Source organism: Talpa occidentalis, unplaced genomic scaffold (assembly GCF_014898055.3).
Source record: "Talpa occidentalis isolate TD23 unplaced genomic scaffold, MPIMG_talOcc4v2.1 talOcc4.10, whole genome shotgun sequence".
NCBI classification, from domain to species: domain Eukaryota; kingdom Metazoa; phylum Chordata; class Mammalia; order Eulipotyphla; family Talpidae; genus Talpa; species Talpa occidentalis.
Window position 1 is genome coordinate 69,892,082 of NW_023600993.1, and position 20,350 is coordinate 69,912,431.

Genomic DNA, 20,350 nt, shown 5'->3' on the forward strand with positions numbered 1-20,350 from the left:
AAATTTTCCTTCTGAAAACCACTTTCACTGCATGACATGAATATTGGAATGATATTCTTTCATTTTCATTTATCTTTAAGCATTTGCAATATCCCATTTGATTTCTTATTTGAAGCCAAAGTAGTTGCTTGCAAATCTGTTGTTTAGTTTTCACTAATTTGTGAATTTTTGTTTTCCTTCTAATTTTTGACATATAATTTCATTCTACTGTACTTGCAGAACATACTTTGTGTGACTTAAATCTTAAAATTCATTGACACTATCCTAGAGAGTAGACTATCCTAGAGAGTGTTCAATATGCACTTGTGAAGAATGTGCATCCTGCTTGTCGGGTAGAGTGTGGTGTATATATCTGTTCAGTTTCACTAGTTTACAGTGCTGTTCAAGACCTCTACTACCTAATTTATCTTCTTTGGTTGTCTATTCATTACTGAAGTATACAACTATTATATTAGTATTTCTTCTCTCAAATCTATCAATGTTTGCTTCATATATTTTGGGATTCTGTTGTTGGCACATATGTATTTGTAATTATCATATCTTCCTTAGAGGTTTTTTTTTTTTAAGTATTTTTTTTTTAAGATTTATTTATTCATTTATACAAGCATTGAGTACAGTCAGAAGCACAGGAGGGTGAGAGAATTCACCAGAGCCAGAGAGGGGAGCAGAGCAGGCAGAAGGACCAAAGTACACTGCTGAGGGGAGCAGCAGGCGGCAGGAGAGGTCTGCACGCCATGTGGGATCCTCCTCCGGTGGCCAGGGAACAGCCGGGGATCGAACCGGCACTGCAGAGGCTGCGGGCAGCTTCACAACCCAGCGCTCAACCGCTGCGCCACCGGGGAGGCCTTCCTTAGAGGTTTTTGAAGAATAATTTTGACTGTACCAAATTTCACCTTGGCTAGTGAATCTGGCTTCAGCCACAGCTAAATACAGTGCCAGTGGATTTATAATTTACTAGTCTCTTTAGTTCTACAAAAGAATTTAAGATGTCTTATAATCATCTTGCTTTAAAAATAAATGTTAGGACTTAAAAGAGGATTCATTGATTGTGGTCTCTTTGTCCTTTTTCTATACATAGAGGGAAAGGAAACACTGAAGTGCCACATTCTAACATATCATAATTAATGGGACTGAATATCTTCACTTCCCTGAAGACAAGGTAGAAAGTGAAATGAAGGGGATTTTATGCTGTCTCAACATTTGAGAAAAAGAAGTATTGTTATTCGTTAGTAAATTATTCTTTATGTTCCTATTATCAGATTCTTAAATGAAATCCCCTTATGTCTGTTGATATGAATACCACTTTCACTTCTAGTCCATCTCCACTGTGGCTGCACTCACTGGGCACTGGGCACTTCTAGGCCACGTGTTTGCCCATGGTAGGAGCAGCCCCGTTCCCAGGAATCTCAGTTGAAACACCCTGTGGCTCCTCTGAACTTTCCTATCAACAAATGTAAACGTGGGAGCCAGCACAATCCTCCAGCAGAGGCTTTTCTTCTACTTCCTGGAAATCTAGAAAGCCCAAGAGAATGATAGGAGAGCTCTTTATGTGTTTTCTGCTAATGTCCCTGGCCTATTCTGGCCTGCTAACACTGAATTCACACCTAGCAAACTGACCCTCAGCAAAGGTCTGTTCATGGATAATGGCGGGTGGAGTATCATGAAAAGCAACTGTCACTGGGTTTGACAATCTGCTTGGAAAGTGAAAGCTTCCATTTCAAATAGGACATCTAGAACAACTTGGCTCTGTGAAAAATGTTAGCTCAGATCTAGAGTTTGAAGGATTTAGGCGCGGAGTTTTGATGGGGTAAACAGAAAATTAATGAATCTTTACCATGGCACTGTAGTAATTACAGGTTGAGAGAAAGGGAGATACCTAAGGAGTTGAACAGATTTGAGTAAGTAGCAGGCTCACAACCCATGCTCACAACCCATGCTCGTAATTCAACCTGAGCTGACTTCCTCACAGCCTCAAGGCAAGCACAGGGAACTGCTTGACCTGCATCTACAAAATAAACATGTCCTTGATTGAACGACCTTACGGTGGCTGACCACTGCATTTATTTTGATCTACTCCACTCCCCTCGTGGACAGGCACATACCAGAGATATTGTCAGTTCATTTTCAGGCCAGCACAAAAAGCAAATATCACAGTAAAGTGAGCACATGAGATTTTGTTTCCATAGTGCATATAAAAATGACGTTTATATTATAGTCTGTTAAGTATGCAATAGCGATATGTCTGAAATAACAATGTACATAGCTTATTTAAAAATACTTTATTACTAAAAAATGCTGACCATCACCTGAGCTTTCAATGACCTGTAATCTTTTTGCTGGTGAAGAGTGTTGTAAAAAATGCAGTAACTGTGAAGCACAATAAAGCAAAGCATAATAAAGTGAGATATACTAACCTGCCTGATTCCTACCTTTGTGTACCCTAAAGACAAGTGAGTTTGGTTTAAATTTTTTATTTATTTATTTATTTAAAGATTTATTTTTTATTTATGCAAGTGCTGGGGTACAGGCCAGATGCGCAGGAGGGTGAGAAGATTCACCAGAGACAGAGCGGGGTACAAAATAGGCAGATTGATGAAACACACTGCTGAGGGGAGCAGCGGGCGAGACAGGAGAGGTCTGCTGTGCCATGTGGGATTCTGCTGGCTGGCCGGGATCGAACCAGCACTGCAGAGGCTGTGGGCAGCATCACAGTGCGGTGCTCAACCGCCTGAGCCACCAGGGGAGGCCCAATTTTAAACCTATTTTTACCAATCTGAATCTACTTCAGATTACTAAACTATTGAAATTTCCCAGCCTGGAACCCAGTAATAAAACTGAAATGGGGTTGGACAGTGAGGAGAAGGTATCAGGCACAGAGTTTGGCCTGGTATGCTCAGTGCCTATGACCCTGGCTTTGGAATGTGACACTTGAGTTTGAAGCTTACTAGCCACTGACTTGCTGGGTTATCCGTGGCAGGTTATTGCAAACCTCTCAGCTTTAGCTGTCTGTGCGGTAAAGCTGAGATGATGGCAGTAGCCATACACCTTTGAGGGTTCTTATGATTATGTGTGTGCAGTAGCCAGTCGGCATAGGGACTCAACACATGATCTATATCTGTGCTGCCAACTTGGCTGCCCATACACTGGGGGGCCTTCAAGGCACGTGAGTCCCTCAAGTGGAAATGACAATAGAGACACACAACTTGCCTGTTTAGACAGTAAAATGAGGTGGAAGCTAAACTGCCCCTGAGTCCTTGTCTGGTGAAGCCAGGGGAACTCTAGGATGGATAGTTGACCACTTTGCAGGCACTGTTGTCACCTTTCCACAACTCTGTTAATAACTCTAGTGTGGAGAGCAATGATTTAATCAAAGTTTCACAAATATTTCACTATTTACATTAAAGAGTCAAATTTCTAGCTGAGCATGGAGTCTCTGGGACACACAGCCCAACTTCCAGTTAGTTCTCTATCCTTTGAGAAAGAGGTTTTGGTTAAAAACTGTCATGTGATGACATCACTTTACATCTTCAAAACAACACACATAAAAGTGTTTAGGGACTGGCTGGCAAATACAGAAATTAAAGGAATGCTGCTATCTTCACTTTGAGGGCAAGTAGATCCAACTCACATCCAGTTTTCAGCCAACACTGTTAGCTGTTAATGAAAATACAGTTATTTATAAAAAGAAATGTGCCCCTCATAAAAGAAGTGAAATATTCCACAAGATCTACAGCTTGTTGATATGAAGTACAGTTTGTTTAAAAAATAAAATCATAAAGCAGGAATATAAGGAAAAGTCTGAATGGTCAACAGCTATAAACTGCTTATAATTTGCAATGAATTACCCACACATCTGGTAATCACTCTTACCTCGTTGGAGGCTAAGATTTGGCGTAACTCTTTTCTGAGATCGATAAAACGATCGTGAAAAAGGGCCATGCACCACGGCTCTGTGAAGTAGCTAGTGAGGAGAGAAAAGATTCAGTTAGCTGGAAACCCTCTCATTACCACTAATAAAGTATTTACCTGCTTTTTTGCCTTTATAAATTACAGTTCTGGCCCCATTGCAATCGTTTGCTCATAAAATGCCTTGTGCAACAGCCTGGCCAATCAATTTTTTAAATGGATGTTCCTGATGTAAGGCCAGGTTCCATAATTACATTTAAAGTGGTTTAATTCAGAGCTGGGGCAAGACCCAGTGAAGAATCCTGATTTTATCAGAATTTAAAAGCCTGAAGACTTGTAAAGAACGATGTCTCCATTATCTGCCCTCGTTTGAGAAAAACAGATTGCAGGATTAACTGAACTGCTGCATAAACAAATTAAATTTGGGTAGACAATAACACAAATGTTGTTCATCATTAAGGTTTCTGGATTAATAATGACCAGAAAAACAGGCCACCTCCGTGTTGCAACATGGTCTTCGTACAAGTGCACTGATGCTTAATTGAATCTCCTTTAAGAGAGCAGATCTTCTGGTGTTTATATTTGCTAACTTTTCACTCAAAACTGTTTAAATAAATTCTTTCTTACATGGAGAACAACATGGCCAGCCTTTCTTTTACAGGTGATTGGTGAAAATGTGATATGTTCTTAGAATAACTAAAACACTGCTTGGTACTTTCACTCTTATTTTGTTTTAAGGCTAAATGTCTTGAAACAGGCAACTTTTACTTCTTCAGGATAAGAGACATGTCCATGTGGAAACTATTTTGATTCAAACAGACTGCATCTTGTGTCTAAGTGGACACGTAGAGACTTCTGGGTAGAAAATAAGCAGACTGATTCAGGAGCCTGATTTCCCCTTATTGATGATGAGGAAAGAACACCACCACCCTGTCCTCTCCTGATCGATGATTTGGGAAGAGAGTGGAATGTTATCTGCTGATTGTTACTACAGATTTCTGCCTGAAGACTCCAGTCTACCAATCCAAAAGTTTCAAAGAAATGACCTAAACATAGCTAGAGACCCTCACCCTGCCTGGTCCTCTAAAACGTCCCTACACGCTGAGCCTGTTGGAACACACCTGAGCTGTGTCCCTTGATTCTGGACCTGAATCGTGATTCCTAGCCTCAAACAAACACCTTCCTGATTCTGTTACAGGCTGGTTATTCCTGTGAACATCGCTTATGGGGGCTTCTCTCTCCTCAGAATGGGAGTTTGTCCTTCCTATTACTGAGTGGATGTCATGTGGGCACATGAGGAGGAGTGTCTTCTTTTTGCTGGGAGGTAAACTTCATTCTTAGCAAAGGAGGTAAGAGTTTGAAGACCACAGAGGCATTGCAAGGTAAGAATCTGCACTACAATGAGCATGGCCTGGTGCTTTACCGGTTAGTCACTACCACCTAGTGACTTCACGAGAATATGGCCTACATTCAGGTTGAATGGCCTACTTTGTTGTTCAGGTTATATATTCATTTATCCAACTATTAATTCCACTAAATTTCACTTCATACCCCTTATGTGTCCACACTGTTCTCAGTATAGGGGAAAAAGCAGGGACCAAAACAGACATCTCTCCCAATGGAACTTACATTCAAGTGATAAATAAAATACAGCTTATTAGATGGTGCGAACTGCTTAGAAGACAACAGAAATCAGGCCAGGGAAATACTCACACCTAAGGACACTGACTGAATGAAGACCCAAGGGGATAGAGGGATGTGGGCCATGTGGAGATCTAGGGAAAGAGTCTTCTGGAGAGAGGGGACAGCAAGAACAAAGAAAGCCCTGGAGGAAGGAGTGTGCCTAGACTGCTGAGGAACGTAAGTAGGACATCAACGAAGGGGGAGTGGCAGGAGAAGAGCTCAGGAAGGTGATGGGGCAAGGGTGCTTCTAGGGGTGGGAGTTCAGGCAGATCTGTATTATCATTCGTTCTTGGTCACCTGGCTCAGCGCTGGCATGCACAGGGTCTGCAGCTGCTCACCAAATGAATGATGGAATAGTGAAGGGGTGGAAGCACACTGAGATGTCTACATTTTGATTGTTCATTAATACAGAATAAAATCCTGCCAAATAAACAGGTAATAAAACTCTCCTAAAGGCCCCAAGATGGACAGTCTTATGAAAGGGAGAGGCTTATGAAGAACAGTAGGAAAGTCAGAAGGCCAAGGATGAAGAGAGGCACCTTGTGGAAATCTGTCAGTGTCCTGCTGGCCTTGGGGGTTACTTAAGGCCACTGAGTCCTGAGTGAATGGAGTAGGGTTAAAGGGGTGCCCGACTGGGATATGGGCTCCTACAAACCCCAACCAACACCAGACATCCAACACCTGTCTAAATCCTGGAGCAAAGGTGCTGATTAGTTTGGGCTGGCTGCCTCAGGAAGCATTGCCCCCACAGGGAGATAAGGTGTTTTTGATAACTGTGAAAAGGAATCTTCTCCTCTGATTGAGAAAAAAAAGTTGTACCCAAAATCTGCTCAATGAAAAGTCCTACTTGTAGGGTTCTTTCCCGGGTCTTCTGGAAATTGCTTATTTGGGTGGTGACTTTTATTTATTTTTAAAGATTTATTTATTTATGCATACAAGAGCTGGAGTGCAGGCCAGAGGTGTCAGGATGGGGGGGGGGAGGGGATTCACCGGAGACAGGGTGGGGAGCAGAACAGATGGATCTGCTGAAATACACTGCTGAGTGGAGCAGTGGGTGAGAAAGGAGAGGTCTGCTGTGGCATGTGGGTAGCTCCCTGGCCAGGGATTGAACTCAGACTGCAGTGGCTGCAGATAGCTTCATAATGCTGCAAATTAACCTTTTGTACCACCAGGGAGGCCCCTGGGTGGTGACTTTTAAAGGGGTCAATGATAACCTTGGAGGGGCCACTGCGATGAGAACACCCACTTCCTTTGTAAAAGGGCTGTGGACATTTGTCATTTACCACTCACAGCCCCAGGTAGTTTGGTCCCTTGTGCATAATTCACTCCCAAGCTCACTGAGACTTTGTTTGCTTCTGACGAACTAACTTTTTAAAATTAATATATTTTATTTGTAGAGCAGTTTTAAGTGGACAGAATAACCAAGCAGAAAGTACAACAAATCCCCATATACTCCTTCCCTTCCTTGTTATTAACATTTTGCACTAGTGAGACACATTTGTTACAGTTGATGAACCAATGTCAATACATCATTATTAAGCCCACAGTTTACACTGGGGTTCATGAGCTGTGTTGTGCATTCTCTGGGGTTTGACAAATGCACAATGACACGTTTACATGTTATAGAATCATACAGAAAATTTTCCCTGCTCTAAAAATCCCCTGTGCTCCACCTATTTAATCTGCCCACCTCCCTCCAGATCCCTGGCAAATTAACATTTTAGGATTGACTTATTATTACAGGAAAGGGGTCATGTAACAATTTTATAGACTATTTTAGTAACCCTTTCTTTCTTTATTTCTCTCAGAAGTAGAGTCATTCTCTCAAGACAAAACACTATGAATCTCAAACTTGCTAGCAGTCCCTTTCCTTATACCATGACTTTGTGGCTTAAGGCTTTGGTTTCCTCAGGTCTTGGATTTGCGGATCGACTTGGTTTAGGATGAAATCTACCTGAGTTTCTATTTTCTTTTCTCTCTCTTTTTTTTTTTAAAAAAGATTTTTATTTATTTACACATACAAGAGCTGGGGTATAGGCCAGAGGTGTGGGGGGTGAGAGGATTCACCAGAGACAGAGTGGGGAACAGAACAGGCAGATTGATTGAAATACACTGCTGAGGGGAGCAGTGGGCGAGTCAGGAGAGGTCTGCCGTGCCATGTGGGTAGCTCCCTGGCCTGCTGGGGATCAAACTCGTGCTGCATCGGCTGAGGATAGCTTCATAGGTTGCGTCTCAACCCCTTGTGCCCCCAGGGAGGCCTGAGTTTCTATTTTCTATAATGTGCAGGGGAGGCCACGCTTTTAGGGATTTTTTAAATGGAATATTATACCTTACTTGCTAAACACCCATGCACTTTAGTTATACAGACCAAACCAAACCATACATAAAGATGAGGTGAGGTTTGTTCACTGAGAATTTCAGGACCAGATTCCTTATGGACAAAGCGGATGTTACATGCTGAGCATCCTAGTTCAAAAGACCCGTCAGGTGGGCATAGGCATCTCAGTAGAGGGCAGCCTGGACCTGTTTCCTTCCAGCAGGTGCCAAGGGATTATATTCAACATTGAGCAAATTTAATTCCATTTTGGAAAAAAAAAATGAAATGGGCTTGCATTATATTTCCTTTTTTATCCTGCACGGGAAGAACAATGCAAACCTTAGTGGCAAAAGGCACCCGGGTCGGTACTTCCTACACCGAGCATTTCAACTACACAGGAGCTGGAATTTTGAAAAGCCAGGATCAACAACCTTTCCAAACTAGGTGTAAGTTGTGGAACTTACGATGTCCTTCCTCTCCACGGGGAGTGGGGTTGGAGGGGGGCTGGGCTGGCGGCGGGGAGCTAATGGAGGACCAAGTCAGGGGCACAGTCTAAGTGTTTCTAGCTTAGACTTCTCCTGCTCCCTGTGGGTATTCTAAGATTCTCACCTGTCCCGTTGCCCCCTCCGAAAACCTTCCACCAACCCCCCAGCCCACTGACAGGCTTAGTCTGTGCAATCTTTGTAGTCCAGAGGACATTTTCCCCCAGCTGCATCTTCTCTAGCACCACCCAGTATAAGGCCAACACAAAACTCTTCCTTGAAGCTACCCCTGACCTAAATGCTTTCACTCACTTTCTCTTCACTGTTTCCACCACATGGGGCACTTCTGACCTGCAGGAAAGCTTTGCTAGTTGCTGCCCTGCTCTGTTATGCATTGTGCACTCTGGGTCCCCACAGCAACAGGGACTGCTTTGGACACCTAAGGCACAGGTGGGGCCCAACTCCTAACCCACAAGTGAGGGCAGGGGTCAGAGGAGACTGCTTCCCCCTCCTCTCCAGGGGAGGGGAGTAACCCAGCTTAGGGGTAGGTCCTGAGGACCTCCTCTAAGTCATCCTAGAAACATGGAAGCCTTCTTTATTAAAATTAGAAAACCTCTAATTTAACCAAACTCATTTTGCAATTGATTATGAAATTGAGTCAAATAAAGATGATCTCCTTTTGATACAAGGATGGTAGAAAGGCATTTTACTTGATGAAAAGTCTTAGGTCTAGGTTTTCCCTGCAAACTGAAGGACTTCTGTGCTTTAGTTTCTGTCCTCCATGGGAGAGAGAAGAACACCTGGGATCCTTGACAGGTGGGTGCAGGTGGGTCAGGGCTGCAAACAGCCGAGTGTTACGCATGTTTAGAATGAGTGATGAACTTTCAGGAAATTTATATTTCCATGAATATTGATAATTCAAAAAAAAAACCCTAGAAAACATAACTTCTTTCTCAAATCATATTCAAAAAGGGAAGACTAACAGGAACCACTGAGTAACTTCATAGATGGTCACCTAGAAATCTTCAGGAGAGACGTTTAGGTAAGTAGGAAATGCATGGAAATGATGTGGACTTTACAAAAATCCTCTCTATGAATCTGTGAGGAAAAAGTTTACATAATCCCCAGGGTCCAAATAGAAGATATAATTGTCTCTGTTCATTTTGCCAGTAGCTGGCCTGCGAGGAATTAAATTCTCCAACACTATTGCAAATAATACACTTTTCTCAGAGGGCCTGGGAGATGTCGACAGTGGAACTCAATTAACCATTTCTGGTCGATACGGTCCAATCATTAAGCAATTGATCAGACTTCTCCAGGGTTCATCCTCATCTGGTCATTCAGGCTGTTCTATTGACGAAATCATAGAAACTGGGTTGGGATCTGGTAAGCAGCTTAACCACTAGTCACACAGAGGCTGAGAAAAGCAAATCGACTAGAAGCAACTGGAAGAACTTGTATTCACCGGCCTTAAGAAAAAATACCCGTGTAAGGGAAAAGAAAAGGGGCAAAGGGTGTTGTTCTTTCAAGTCCTGTACCCTAACTCCAAGGCCAAGGCCCTTCCAGCAGACAAAGAGGAAAGGGTTGCTGCAGAAGAGCAGCGACCCATGGCCCGGCATCCACAGCTTCACCTGGAAAGTGTGAAACTAGCTGGGAAAGCAGGTGGTTGGGCAGAGAAAAAACACACCTACTTGTTACTTTCAGACCTGCTGGGAGGCTCCTGGCTGTCCCTCACACCAGCACTGAGGTTTGCATGAGCTGGAAACTTGCTAAGCGTTGCCTCTTCTCTGCATGGAACTGCAGCTTGCCTTCGAGAATGACGCTCTGGCTGTTCAGTTCCTTTCTTGAACAGACAGCGTGTAAGAGGACAGCTCATTCTCTCCCAACAGTGCCCGACTGGAAGCCACATGAGAGAGCGAGTCTCAGCCCATGTACTGTGACTGCAGCGTGGCTGCCGGCCCTTGTTGCTCCTGTTCACATCTGATACGCAGGAGGTAGGAGGTGTTAAACGTCATGGTGCACAGGTATGACCTCTAGACATGTTTGCTTTGGCCTGCAAATTCGATTTTCAGCATTTCTTTAAAAAAACCAAGTGTGGGTGTGGATGTTCCTTGTTACATGGCAACAAGCAGCTCCTTTGATGCCCTCTGTGATTTCCCGCTGTGGTCTCCAGCCTTGATGGCATCGCTCACCTTCCTGGACCACTGTGAGCACCTGGGTGTGCCAGGTCTGGCTATAGGGCTTGGGTGAGATGAAAGCAGGTTTGTAAAATATTTTCTCAAGACACGCCACCCTCTGTGCCCTCCTCCATGCTGGTGTGTGCGCTAAGAATACGCAGACTATGTTCTGTCTTCCTTTCTTCTTCCTCTCATCTGTCCATCAGGGAGGCATTTCAAAACCAGTTTATTTCCAACACCCACTTTGCTTTGGTTTACTGTTCTGTGCTGCCTTGATTCACCCCTCAACAAATACTTGTCCCTACCCCATTGTGCTTCCATGAGGACTTTTCTCTTTTTCCTGTCTTAGGTCCTAGGTGTCTTCTAGAGTTTCTGACTTCAATGGTGGCAAATGGCAAGGAAGGGGAGGACCTTGGCTGCTGTTTTTTACCATTAATCAATTACAGTCATTACATGCCAGCCTCTGCCAGGCACTGAGGGTAAAGGAGTAAAGATCCTGAAATGCACACGAAAGAGGTGGAAGTGTTAGAGAAGCTTCTGGTGACATAGCACAGAAGGCTGCAGAGGGTGTATTCAGGAAGGCCGAAGGCCAGAGTGTGGGGCAGCCAGGAATGAAGCTGTGACCTTAGTTTTCTGTTCCGTCTGTAGCTGCATTTCCAAGTCTGCCTCATTTGGGCTCGTGTGTGCCAAGGTTCACTCACCTGGGAACACATCCATTTTTGCATGGCCATGACTGATTACTTCAAAAATGTTTTGATTGATTTGCCTATGTTCAAAATTGAAATAACTACTTGTGCCTTATCCCAAGTAATATCTGTGAAATAACAGATTTGATGTATTCATGCACTTTCCCCCATTCTAATTTAAATTGTTCCATTATCAGTAAGATGTGTGGCTCTACTGCCTAAGGTATCTTGCATACCACCTGGGATGTTCTCTCCACCCTGGGGACACATCATTTTCTATTATGGCTGGAAGGTGGCGGTGTGGTAGCCATCTGGGGACTTAAGCCTACAGATACAGTGCTAAAGACTTTCTGTGTATGGTCTCACTTCATACTAATTTAATCCTCTAACATGGGACTTGCTGGCCCATTTAACAAATAAGGAAATGGATTCAGGGAAGTTAAGTGACTTGCCCAAGTCCACAGCTAACAAGTAGCTTCCTTGATTCTTAGTGATAATTCTGCATGATCTGAAAGTTGTTCATACTCTAAACAACTGCACAACCAAATCTCATTTTCTTATGCTCATTCCTGAGCCTTTTTAAAATGACTTTTTAATAAAAAGATTTATTTATTTATACAAGAACTGGGGTACAGGCCAGAGGTGTGGGGGGTGAGAGGATTCACCAGAAACAGAGCGGGGAGCAGAACAGGCAGACAGACTGAAAACACTGCAGAGGGGAGCAGCAGGCAAGTCAGGAGAGGTCTGCCATGCCATGTGGGTATCGCCCTGGCCGGCCGGGAATCGAACTGGCGCTGTAGAAGCCGCAGACAGCTTCACGGTGCTGCGTTCATCCCGCTGTGCCACCGGGGAGGCCCTCGTTCCTGAGCCTTCTAACAACTTTCAGAATTATCCCAGTTTCCTTGGCTACCCTTGGATTAGCTAAGATTGGATTTGATTGCAGTTATAGACATTTCAAAATGAATAAAATTTCAAAATAAATAAATTTCAAAATAAAAGGATAGGCATACTTTTTCATATTCAGAAATTCTAGGTGGGGTGTTCAGGTATGATTAGGCAGTTCCACAGTTCAGATCACAGTACTATCTATACAGGGCCTTGGCCTCATGGTACAAAATGGTTACTGAGCTCTTGTCATCACATACATGTGTTCACATGGAAGATGGAAGAAAAGAGAGTCTTTCTTGTATCTCATAAGGAGAATTCCTAGAAGTCCAATACAACATTTCTGTTTATATCTTACTAGTCAAAGCTGGCTTCCTTGTCCATAGGTGAGACTGGCAATCATTGTGATTTATTTTAGGTACAATGTGCCTAAATGTATCCTATGAATTAGGGTTCTGTTTTTGAACAAAGAGAAAAAGGATACTGTGTCTTCTATAAGATCTAATAGACTCCATAGCATCTGCTTTTAACAAAACCCTTTTAAGTTTATGAAAATTGGAAGAATGTGTTTAATTGATATTCCCAGAACTAGAACATATCTATTCCTCTAGATTCAAGTCTGTCCTAAAATTAAACATTTGGAAAACACACACACACACACACACACACACACACACACACACACATTTTCCACATGTGAAGCTACTTCCAACCCTGTGGATGAGCCCTGGTGCTCTCGAAGCTCTTCTTGTCTCCATCTGGCTTAAATGCAGAGAAGAAGGGGCAATGTGTGTTGACATAGTTAGGTTGCATTCTGGCCATTTTGTTCTGTCCATGAGAGAGTGGATTTGTGCATTTCAATGCAATTTTTAAAAATAAGAATAGGAACAAATAAATATTTCCAGTTAACCTTAGGTTTGCTGGGAAATTAAATTACACATTTCTATGGCAGTGGGGTTTATTTCTATGGCACTCAGGGATGCCACGTGAGATGGGAGCAGACACAGTTGTGTGACACACTGTGTGCAAAAGGCCCTGAACACTGAAATGCACTGTGAACATTTTCTGCCCAACTTCAGTTTGCCAGAATCTCTGTCTAGTCAATTTATTGCTTCAAGGCAGATGGACAAAGGTAGGTTAGTGATTTTGAAAGCAAAACCACTGGGTTATTTGATAACCAATTCTAATTATCACCTGCTAAAGATCTAGATAACAGAAAATGAAGTCTCCCCTGAAGATAATTTGGCCATGGTTTTATTATTACAATCCAGAACTAGCCTCAACGGATAATGAATGTTTACTGCTCTAAGGAAAAATTAGCTTACAGTGCACTGGCAGAAAAACCAAACTTTTAATCTTTGGCAGAAGTCAGCCATCCGCTGGTCAGGGTGTGGATCTACAGAGGGGGTGTATAGTTGGTTACACAGGGGAACACAGGAACCCAGAAGCTAACACTATTGGGTGAAGCCAGGTGCTTTTAGGGATCTGATGCGGTGCAGAGGTACTGAGGCACTGCATTGGAGGGTTCCTTCTGCTCAAAGTATGAGTGCTGATGTCTGCTGGAGGTATGTTCTGCTCAAAGTAAACAATTCAGTCAAAAAATGGGCAGAACAAAAAAAAATGGGCAGAACATACTCTATTTGATAAGCTGAAGCACAGCTTTTCCTGGACTAACAATCCAGGATTCAGAACAGCACCTAGATGGCCGGCAGATCTTTCAGATTATTTCCTAAGAAGTTCATTTTTGAAAGCCTAGACTTGGGTGTGATGCAGTCTGTGCTTTCTACTTAGCACAATCTGGGTGTGGACACTGCTTCAAGACAAACGTGCTCTGAGGATACTGTGTTCTTTTTTTTTTAAAAAAAAGATTTATTCATTCATATAAGAACCAGGGTACTGGGGGCCTCCCCTGGTGGTGCAGTGGTTGAGTGCTGGGCTGTGAAGCTGCCCGCAGCTTCTGCAGTGCCGGTTCAATCCCCGGCCACTAGCAAGGGTCCCTCATGGCATGACAGACCTCTCCTGCCGCGCCCGCTGCTCCCCTCAGCAGTGTATTTCTTCGTCAGTCTGCCTGTTCTGTTCCATGCTCTGGCTCTGGTGAATTCTCTCACCCTCCCATGCTTCTGACTGTAGCCAGTGCTTGTATAAATAAATAAATAAATCTTAAAAAAAAAAAAAAAAAGAACCAGGGTGCAGGCCAGATGTGCAGGAGTGTGAGAACATTCACCAGACTGACTGAAATACACTGCTGAAGGAACGTAGAAAACCTAAATAAGGGACCAGGAAAAAGATTAATCGTAATAAAGTAAAAATCAAAAGCAATAAACAACTATAAACCAGAGATACACTACGGGGGGGTGGGGGAAGTAGGATCAAAACAAGGTGGGGGGGGTGGGAATTGTATGGGGACTATAACCAAGATGAAAATACATACATTGTGCAAAAATTAGAAATGATGTAAAAAATACATAAAATTTAAAAAATAATAATAAAAAGTAAAAAAAAAAAAAAGAAATACACTGCTGAGGGGAGCAGTGGGCAAAACAGGAGAGGTCTGCTGCGCCATGTTGGCATCTCCCTGGCCGGCCAGGATTGAACCCACTCTGCAGAAGCTGCGGAGAGCTTCACAGTGCTGCATTCAACCACCTGCGCCACCAGGGAGGTCCCGATGCTGTGTTCTTATAGACACCAAGGGGCTACAGAAAAACTTGTGCTTGAGAGGCCTCTGTGCTGGAAGAACTAAAAAGACACTTCTCTAAAGAAGAAATGCAAATGGCTAACAGGCATATGAAAAAATGTTCAACTTCACTTACAGTCAGGGAAATGCAAATAAAAACCACAATAAGATACCACCTTCCACCGGTGAGGATGACACACATTAAAGAAAACAGGCAACAACAAATGTTGGCGAGGATGTGGTGAAAAAGGAACTCTCCTGCACTGCTGGTGGGAGTGCAAACTGGTCCACCCACTATGGAAGCTGTGTGGAGGTTCCTCAGACTACTAAAAATGGAGCTACCATATGACCCAGCAATTCCACTCCTAGGAATCTACCCAAAGGACACAAAAGCATTAATTCAAGAGGGTACCTGCACCCCTATGTTTATTGCAGCACTATTTACAATAGGTAAGATGTGGAAACAACCCAAATGCCCAAAAATAGATGACTGGATCAAGAATATGTGGTGTAAACTGGGAGAACATTTTTGCACCCAACACTAATGATAAAGGACTGATCACAAAAATCTGCAAAGAGCTGATGAGACTCAACAACAACAAAGAAAATAACCCAGTCAAAAAATGGGCAGAAGAGCTAAAAAGAAACTTCTCTGAAGAGGAAATGCAAATGGCCAACAGACATATGAAAAAATGTTCAACATCACTTGTAATCAGGGAAATGCAAATCAAAAGTACCATGAGATACCATCTTACACCAGTGAGAATGGCACATATTAAAAAAACTAGCACAACAAATGTTGGCGAGGGTGTGGAGAAAAAGGAACTCTCCTGCACTGTTGGTGGGAATGCAAACTGGTCCAACCACTATGGAGAGCTGTGTGGAGATTTCTGGACCTACTAAACATAGAGCTTCCATATGATCCAGCAATTCCACTCCTAGGTATTTACCCAAAGGACACAGAAACATCAATTCCAAAGAGCACCTGCACCCCTATGTTTATAGCAGCACTGTTTACAATAGCTAAGCTTTGGAAACAGCCCAAATGCCCAAAAATAGATGACTGGATCAAGAAGATGTGGTACATATATACCATGGAATATTACTCAGCATTCAAAAAAGATAAACACATGCAATTTGCAGCAACATGGATGGCGCTGGAAGGGATCATGCTCAGCGAAATAAGCCAAAAAGAAAAAGAAAAATACCGGATGGTCTCACTCATAGCAGGAATCTAGAAAACTTAAATAAGGGATCAGGAAAATGAATAACTATAAGAAAGTGAAAATCAAAATCAACAAAAAACTATGAACCAGAGACACTTTTTGGGGGGTAGGGGCTGGGAGGGGAGGGATTGGGGTCAGAATGGGGCATTTGCAGTTGTATGGGGGAATATAAAAATAAAATTTATTATTTTAAAAAAAAAAAGAATATGTGGTGTATATATGAACACAATGGAATACTATTCGGCAATCAAAAAAGATAAACTCATGCCATTTGCAGCAACATGGATGGGGCTAGAAGGGATCATGCTCAGTGAAATAAGCCAGAAAGAAAAAAGAAAAATATCAGATGGTTTCACTTATAGGAGGAATATAGGGAAACCAAATGAAGGATCAGGAAAAAAATAACAACAACAATAATAATATAACCAACAAAATAAAACCACCATAAATTAGAGACATTCTGCAAGGGACAGAAAGGAAGAAGGATCAAAACAGGGGAGAGAAGAGCACAAGGGAATATGGAGATGGTGCAGGGTGGAACTGGTGGTGGGAATTTTACAGGGAATACACCTAAAAGGAGAATGCATACAAACTTACATTGCACAAAAATGAACAATGATGTAAAAGATAAAAATTAAATAATAATAAAAATTTAAAAAAGAAACTGGAGTATGTTTATCTTATGAAACCTACAAATCTAGCCACTGATAACATTTCCCTCCTTGCTTTGACCTTGAAGGAACTTGAAGTCAAGTATGCGAATTTACTAAAGACCTGGGTTTGAATGTATGGTCTCTTCACCTTGGCTCAGTGTTGTGTTGTTATCCTGACATTAGTTTTCCATTTACTGATGACTCTTCTTTCTTTTTATCTTAGCTCTGTAACATGTAAGCTTGTGTAATCTTGAGCTAAAATAGCTTTGTTTCTCCTGGCCTCAGTCTTCATATCTATCAAATGGAGGAAATCATGGTCCTTACATCAAAGAGTTACTATCAGAACTCAAGGAGACACTCCAGAAAAGAGGTCTGGCTTTAAATCTGGCACAGGGGATGGACTCCATGTGTATTGTATTAGTATTATTATTGTCCTTCATTATTCCAGTGTAGGTATTTGTGTAGTGTGTCTAAATATTTTTCTTGTATGAATTAGGAACTAAATAAATGATTAACATATATACTTTTTGATGCCATTTAATTGCAAGAAAGTCTTTGACATACTGCAATTTTTCTTCTCAGGAACTGCTTTTCCTACATTTAAGTATATCTGCATACATTAGCATAGCTGTAGTTTTATCGCAGTTTAATATTAGCTGAAATAAAAATAAGGACTTCCTAACAAGCCATCATGAAGCTTTGCCATGCATCAGAGAGGTATATGAAAAATAAAAAGAAATTACATAAGAATAGTTAAACCGAGAGCTTGATATATTTTTTGGTCTGAATTGATGAAAGCTAAATAAAAAGCATCCAATGGAGTTCCCTGTTTTCCCTGTTTATTTTGTTGAGTGAGCCAGTTAAGTCAGATGGTTAACCCCATTGGTCACAAGAGGTGTTAAGACAGCAGTGGGGGAAAATGGGCTGGAGGAAGGTCCAGGCACCCCAAAGCCCAGGTGGGATGGATTTCCCTCTGATCTCTCTTTTTGACTAACTTACCAGAGCAAGTGAGTTTTCTTATAGAAATAGCATTTTTATATACTGAAGAACCTTGTTTCTGTTTGAGTTCACTGGTTAAGGCATGACTATATGTTGTCTGCCCAGACATTTCACTGAGGTGGAAACTGGGTTTGGCAGTCTCTCCCAGCACCACCTGGACCCAGTTGTTGGGGCTTGGGGGCCAATCTGATATCTCACTCTAAGTATCTTCCCTTTAACCCCATCTGCGGTATTTCTTTGCACATGGCTGGGTTATTATGGGCTGCATTAATTGCATTTGTACAATTAATGTAGTGAGTGCCCTGGAAGTTGTCCAGCTATGGACATTGATTTGTTATATAAATTCAGGACTAAGAGTATGAGGCAAGGTTATCATTTAATTCTGTAGAAAAGGGAAAGCTCTTAGTGCTTCTGCTTCCTTTCCTGTGTCCCTCTCCTCTTATTCTGCTCCTCTCTTCATAGAAAGCACAACCATTTTCCTTTAATTAGGCTGCAGAGCACACAGGCTAGCATTAGGCCACTCAGCCTTGCTCAGAGCCATGGCCATTTCCTATCTATTTTCTGTAGGAAAAGAAAAAAAACTGTGTATAAGCCCTACATGTTTGGGGGTGTGTGTGTGTGGGGAGGGGGAACAAAGGAAGCAAGTGGAATTACCTTTTGTGAGACTGAAGCTGCAAGACCTAGCAAACCCCAGAAAGCAAGAGATTTTGCCGCCTCATTATTCCTTTGGCTAAATGAACTGCTTTTTAAATTTGTAAAGAGTGCTTAGTAGAGATGTCATTCACTAGTACAGAATACATACTGCATGTTTAAAATATGTTTGCAATAATTAATACATATGTAATAATTCCTTTTCATAACAGACTTTTCTAATTCATATAATTATTATCACTGAAACTTTTTCAGATATAATGACAACTACAAGTGGGACCTTCACTTTCCTTGTTACTCTGTTTTCAGGTTTGTGGTTTGCAAAAATCAAGCATTAAATTTTAACATATTCTGTTATATTTTCATCGCATTCCATTCCATTCTGTTATATATAGTCCTTTTACTTATTTCCGCAAAACACATAATGAGGGCAATGGGCAATGGATTAGAAGCATGGAAAAGTATGAGAATCTTTAAGCCCATACTGATATAGTGAACAAACAAATAAATGGAGGTGAAGGGACAGCTCTTCCTTATAATTGAAAGCTAAGGAATAAATATAGAATGAGTAATAGAATGAGAAAATCATCCTTTGGCAAACAAAACAGTTAATTCTTTCAGGCAAGAACTGACTCTGGGTGTTAAAATTAGTGGAAAAGAAGAATCATAAAAAATTTATACATTTACATCTAAAAATTAGCATATTTCCATAGTCTAAAAGCATCACTAATTGATTGCAAAAATAAAAGTAGCACATTTTCAGCAGAGAAACTTGCAGCCTAAGCTCTGACCAGGAGGCCACAACTAGTGAAGGGCAGAGCTCACCGCATGCCTCCTGATCTGATGCACAGGGGACACGTTACTTCTGTAGATCCTGACAGGAACCAGAAATGAATCAGGAAGAAACATCAAACAGACAAACAGAAATTGGTGGACATTTTACAAAATAACTGGCCTGTGTCTTTCATAAGTGAAGGCTCGTGAAAGTAAATGGCTGAGGCTCCCTCCCAGGCCAGAGAAGATTAAGGAGACACAAAGAATGGAACTTTGGGAAACCAGATTGATCTTAGCTCAGAAGAAGGACATCAGTGAGACCGCTAGCAAAATCTGAATGACTGAATATTCAAATTTGTATTAATGGCATTTTAAAATGTTGACAACTGTACTATGGTGCTACTATGATGTCATTATTCTTAGGAACTACCTCCTAAAAATTTTAGAGGACATGATGTCTGTGATTTATTTTCAAACATGAAGAAAAAAGTGGTATCTTTCATCCATAAAGTGTGTGTGTGTGTGTGTGTGTGTGTGTGTGTGTACAAAGAGAGGGAGAGAGAAAGAATGATAAAGCAAGTGTAGTAAAGCCCTAACATTTAGGGAATCTAGGTGAAGATAAAAAGAAAAACAAAACAAGTCCTTGCTGACAAGTATTCTAAAATGCAAAGACAAATACAACATGGGCCCTACATCCAGAGGCTCTCCCATAAGAAAAGACAACAGACAGGTAAAAAGATAATTATAAAACTGGGCATAATAAAGCATGGATAAGCCCTGTGGGTAACCAGCAGGGAGCTGACAGCAGAAGCTCCAGGGAGAACCTCTCTCAGCACTGGGAAGGAGTGAGTGATCCAGGCAGAGGGAACAGCGTAGGGGAAGTGTGGAGGCATAAACCGTGCAGGGAATTCTGGGAATGACAAATGGCTTGTGGCTTTAGCATCAGGTCAGGTGGGATGCAAAATGATAGGATTGCAGTGCTGGCAGAAAACGAAAGTGGAAATGGCCAGGCTGACACAGAAGGGACTGAGCAGGTCAGGGCCTCGAGAGAAAAGAGGTAGCTCAAGAAAGAGGTGCCACAATCACTGAAGAAAAAATCAGGCCAACACCAATATTTCATAGGGCTGGTGGGATGGGGGCAGGGGGCAGAGGGAAGTGCTGTAGCAAAGTATCAGGAATACAGGAAGAGAATTGTTGACTGAAGACCACCCACTGGGAGCCTACCTAGGTTAAGCTA

At 42.1% G+C, this 20,350-nt stretch overlaps 1 protein-coding gene across 4 annotated transcripts in view; it reads right to left on the reverse strand.

Annotated features, from left to right (window-relative positions):
* CFAP61 (cilia and flagella associated protein 61) overlaps positions 1-20,350 on the reverse strand; it is a 278,265-nt gene that overhangs the window by 7,185 nt on the left and 250,730 nt on the right. For all 4 annotated transcript variants that reach the window (XM_054695984.1, XM_054695993.1, XM_037493943.2 and 1 more), the window contains exon 26: positions 3,871-3,961. In XM_054695984.1, coding sequence (XP_054551959.1) covers positions 3,871-3,961 — 91 coding nt within the window. The remainder of the gene's footprint in view (positions 1-3,870; positions 3,962-20,350) is intronic.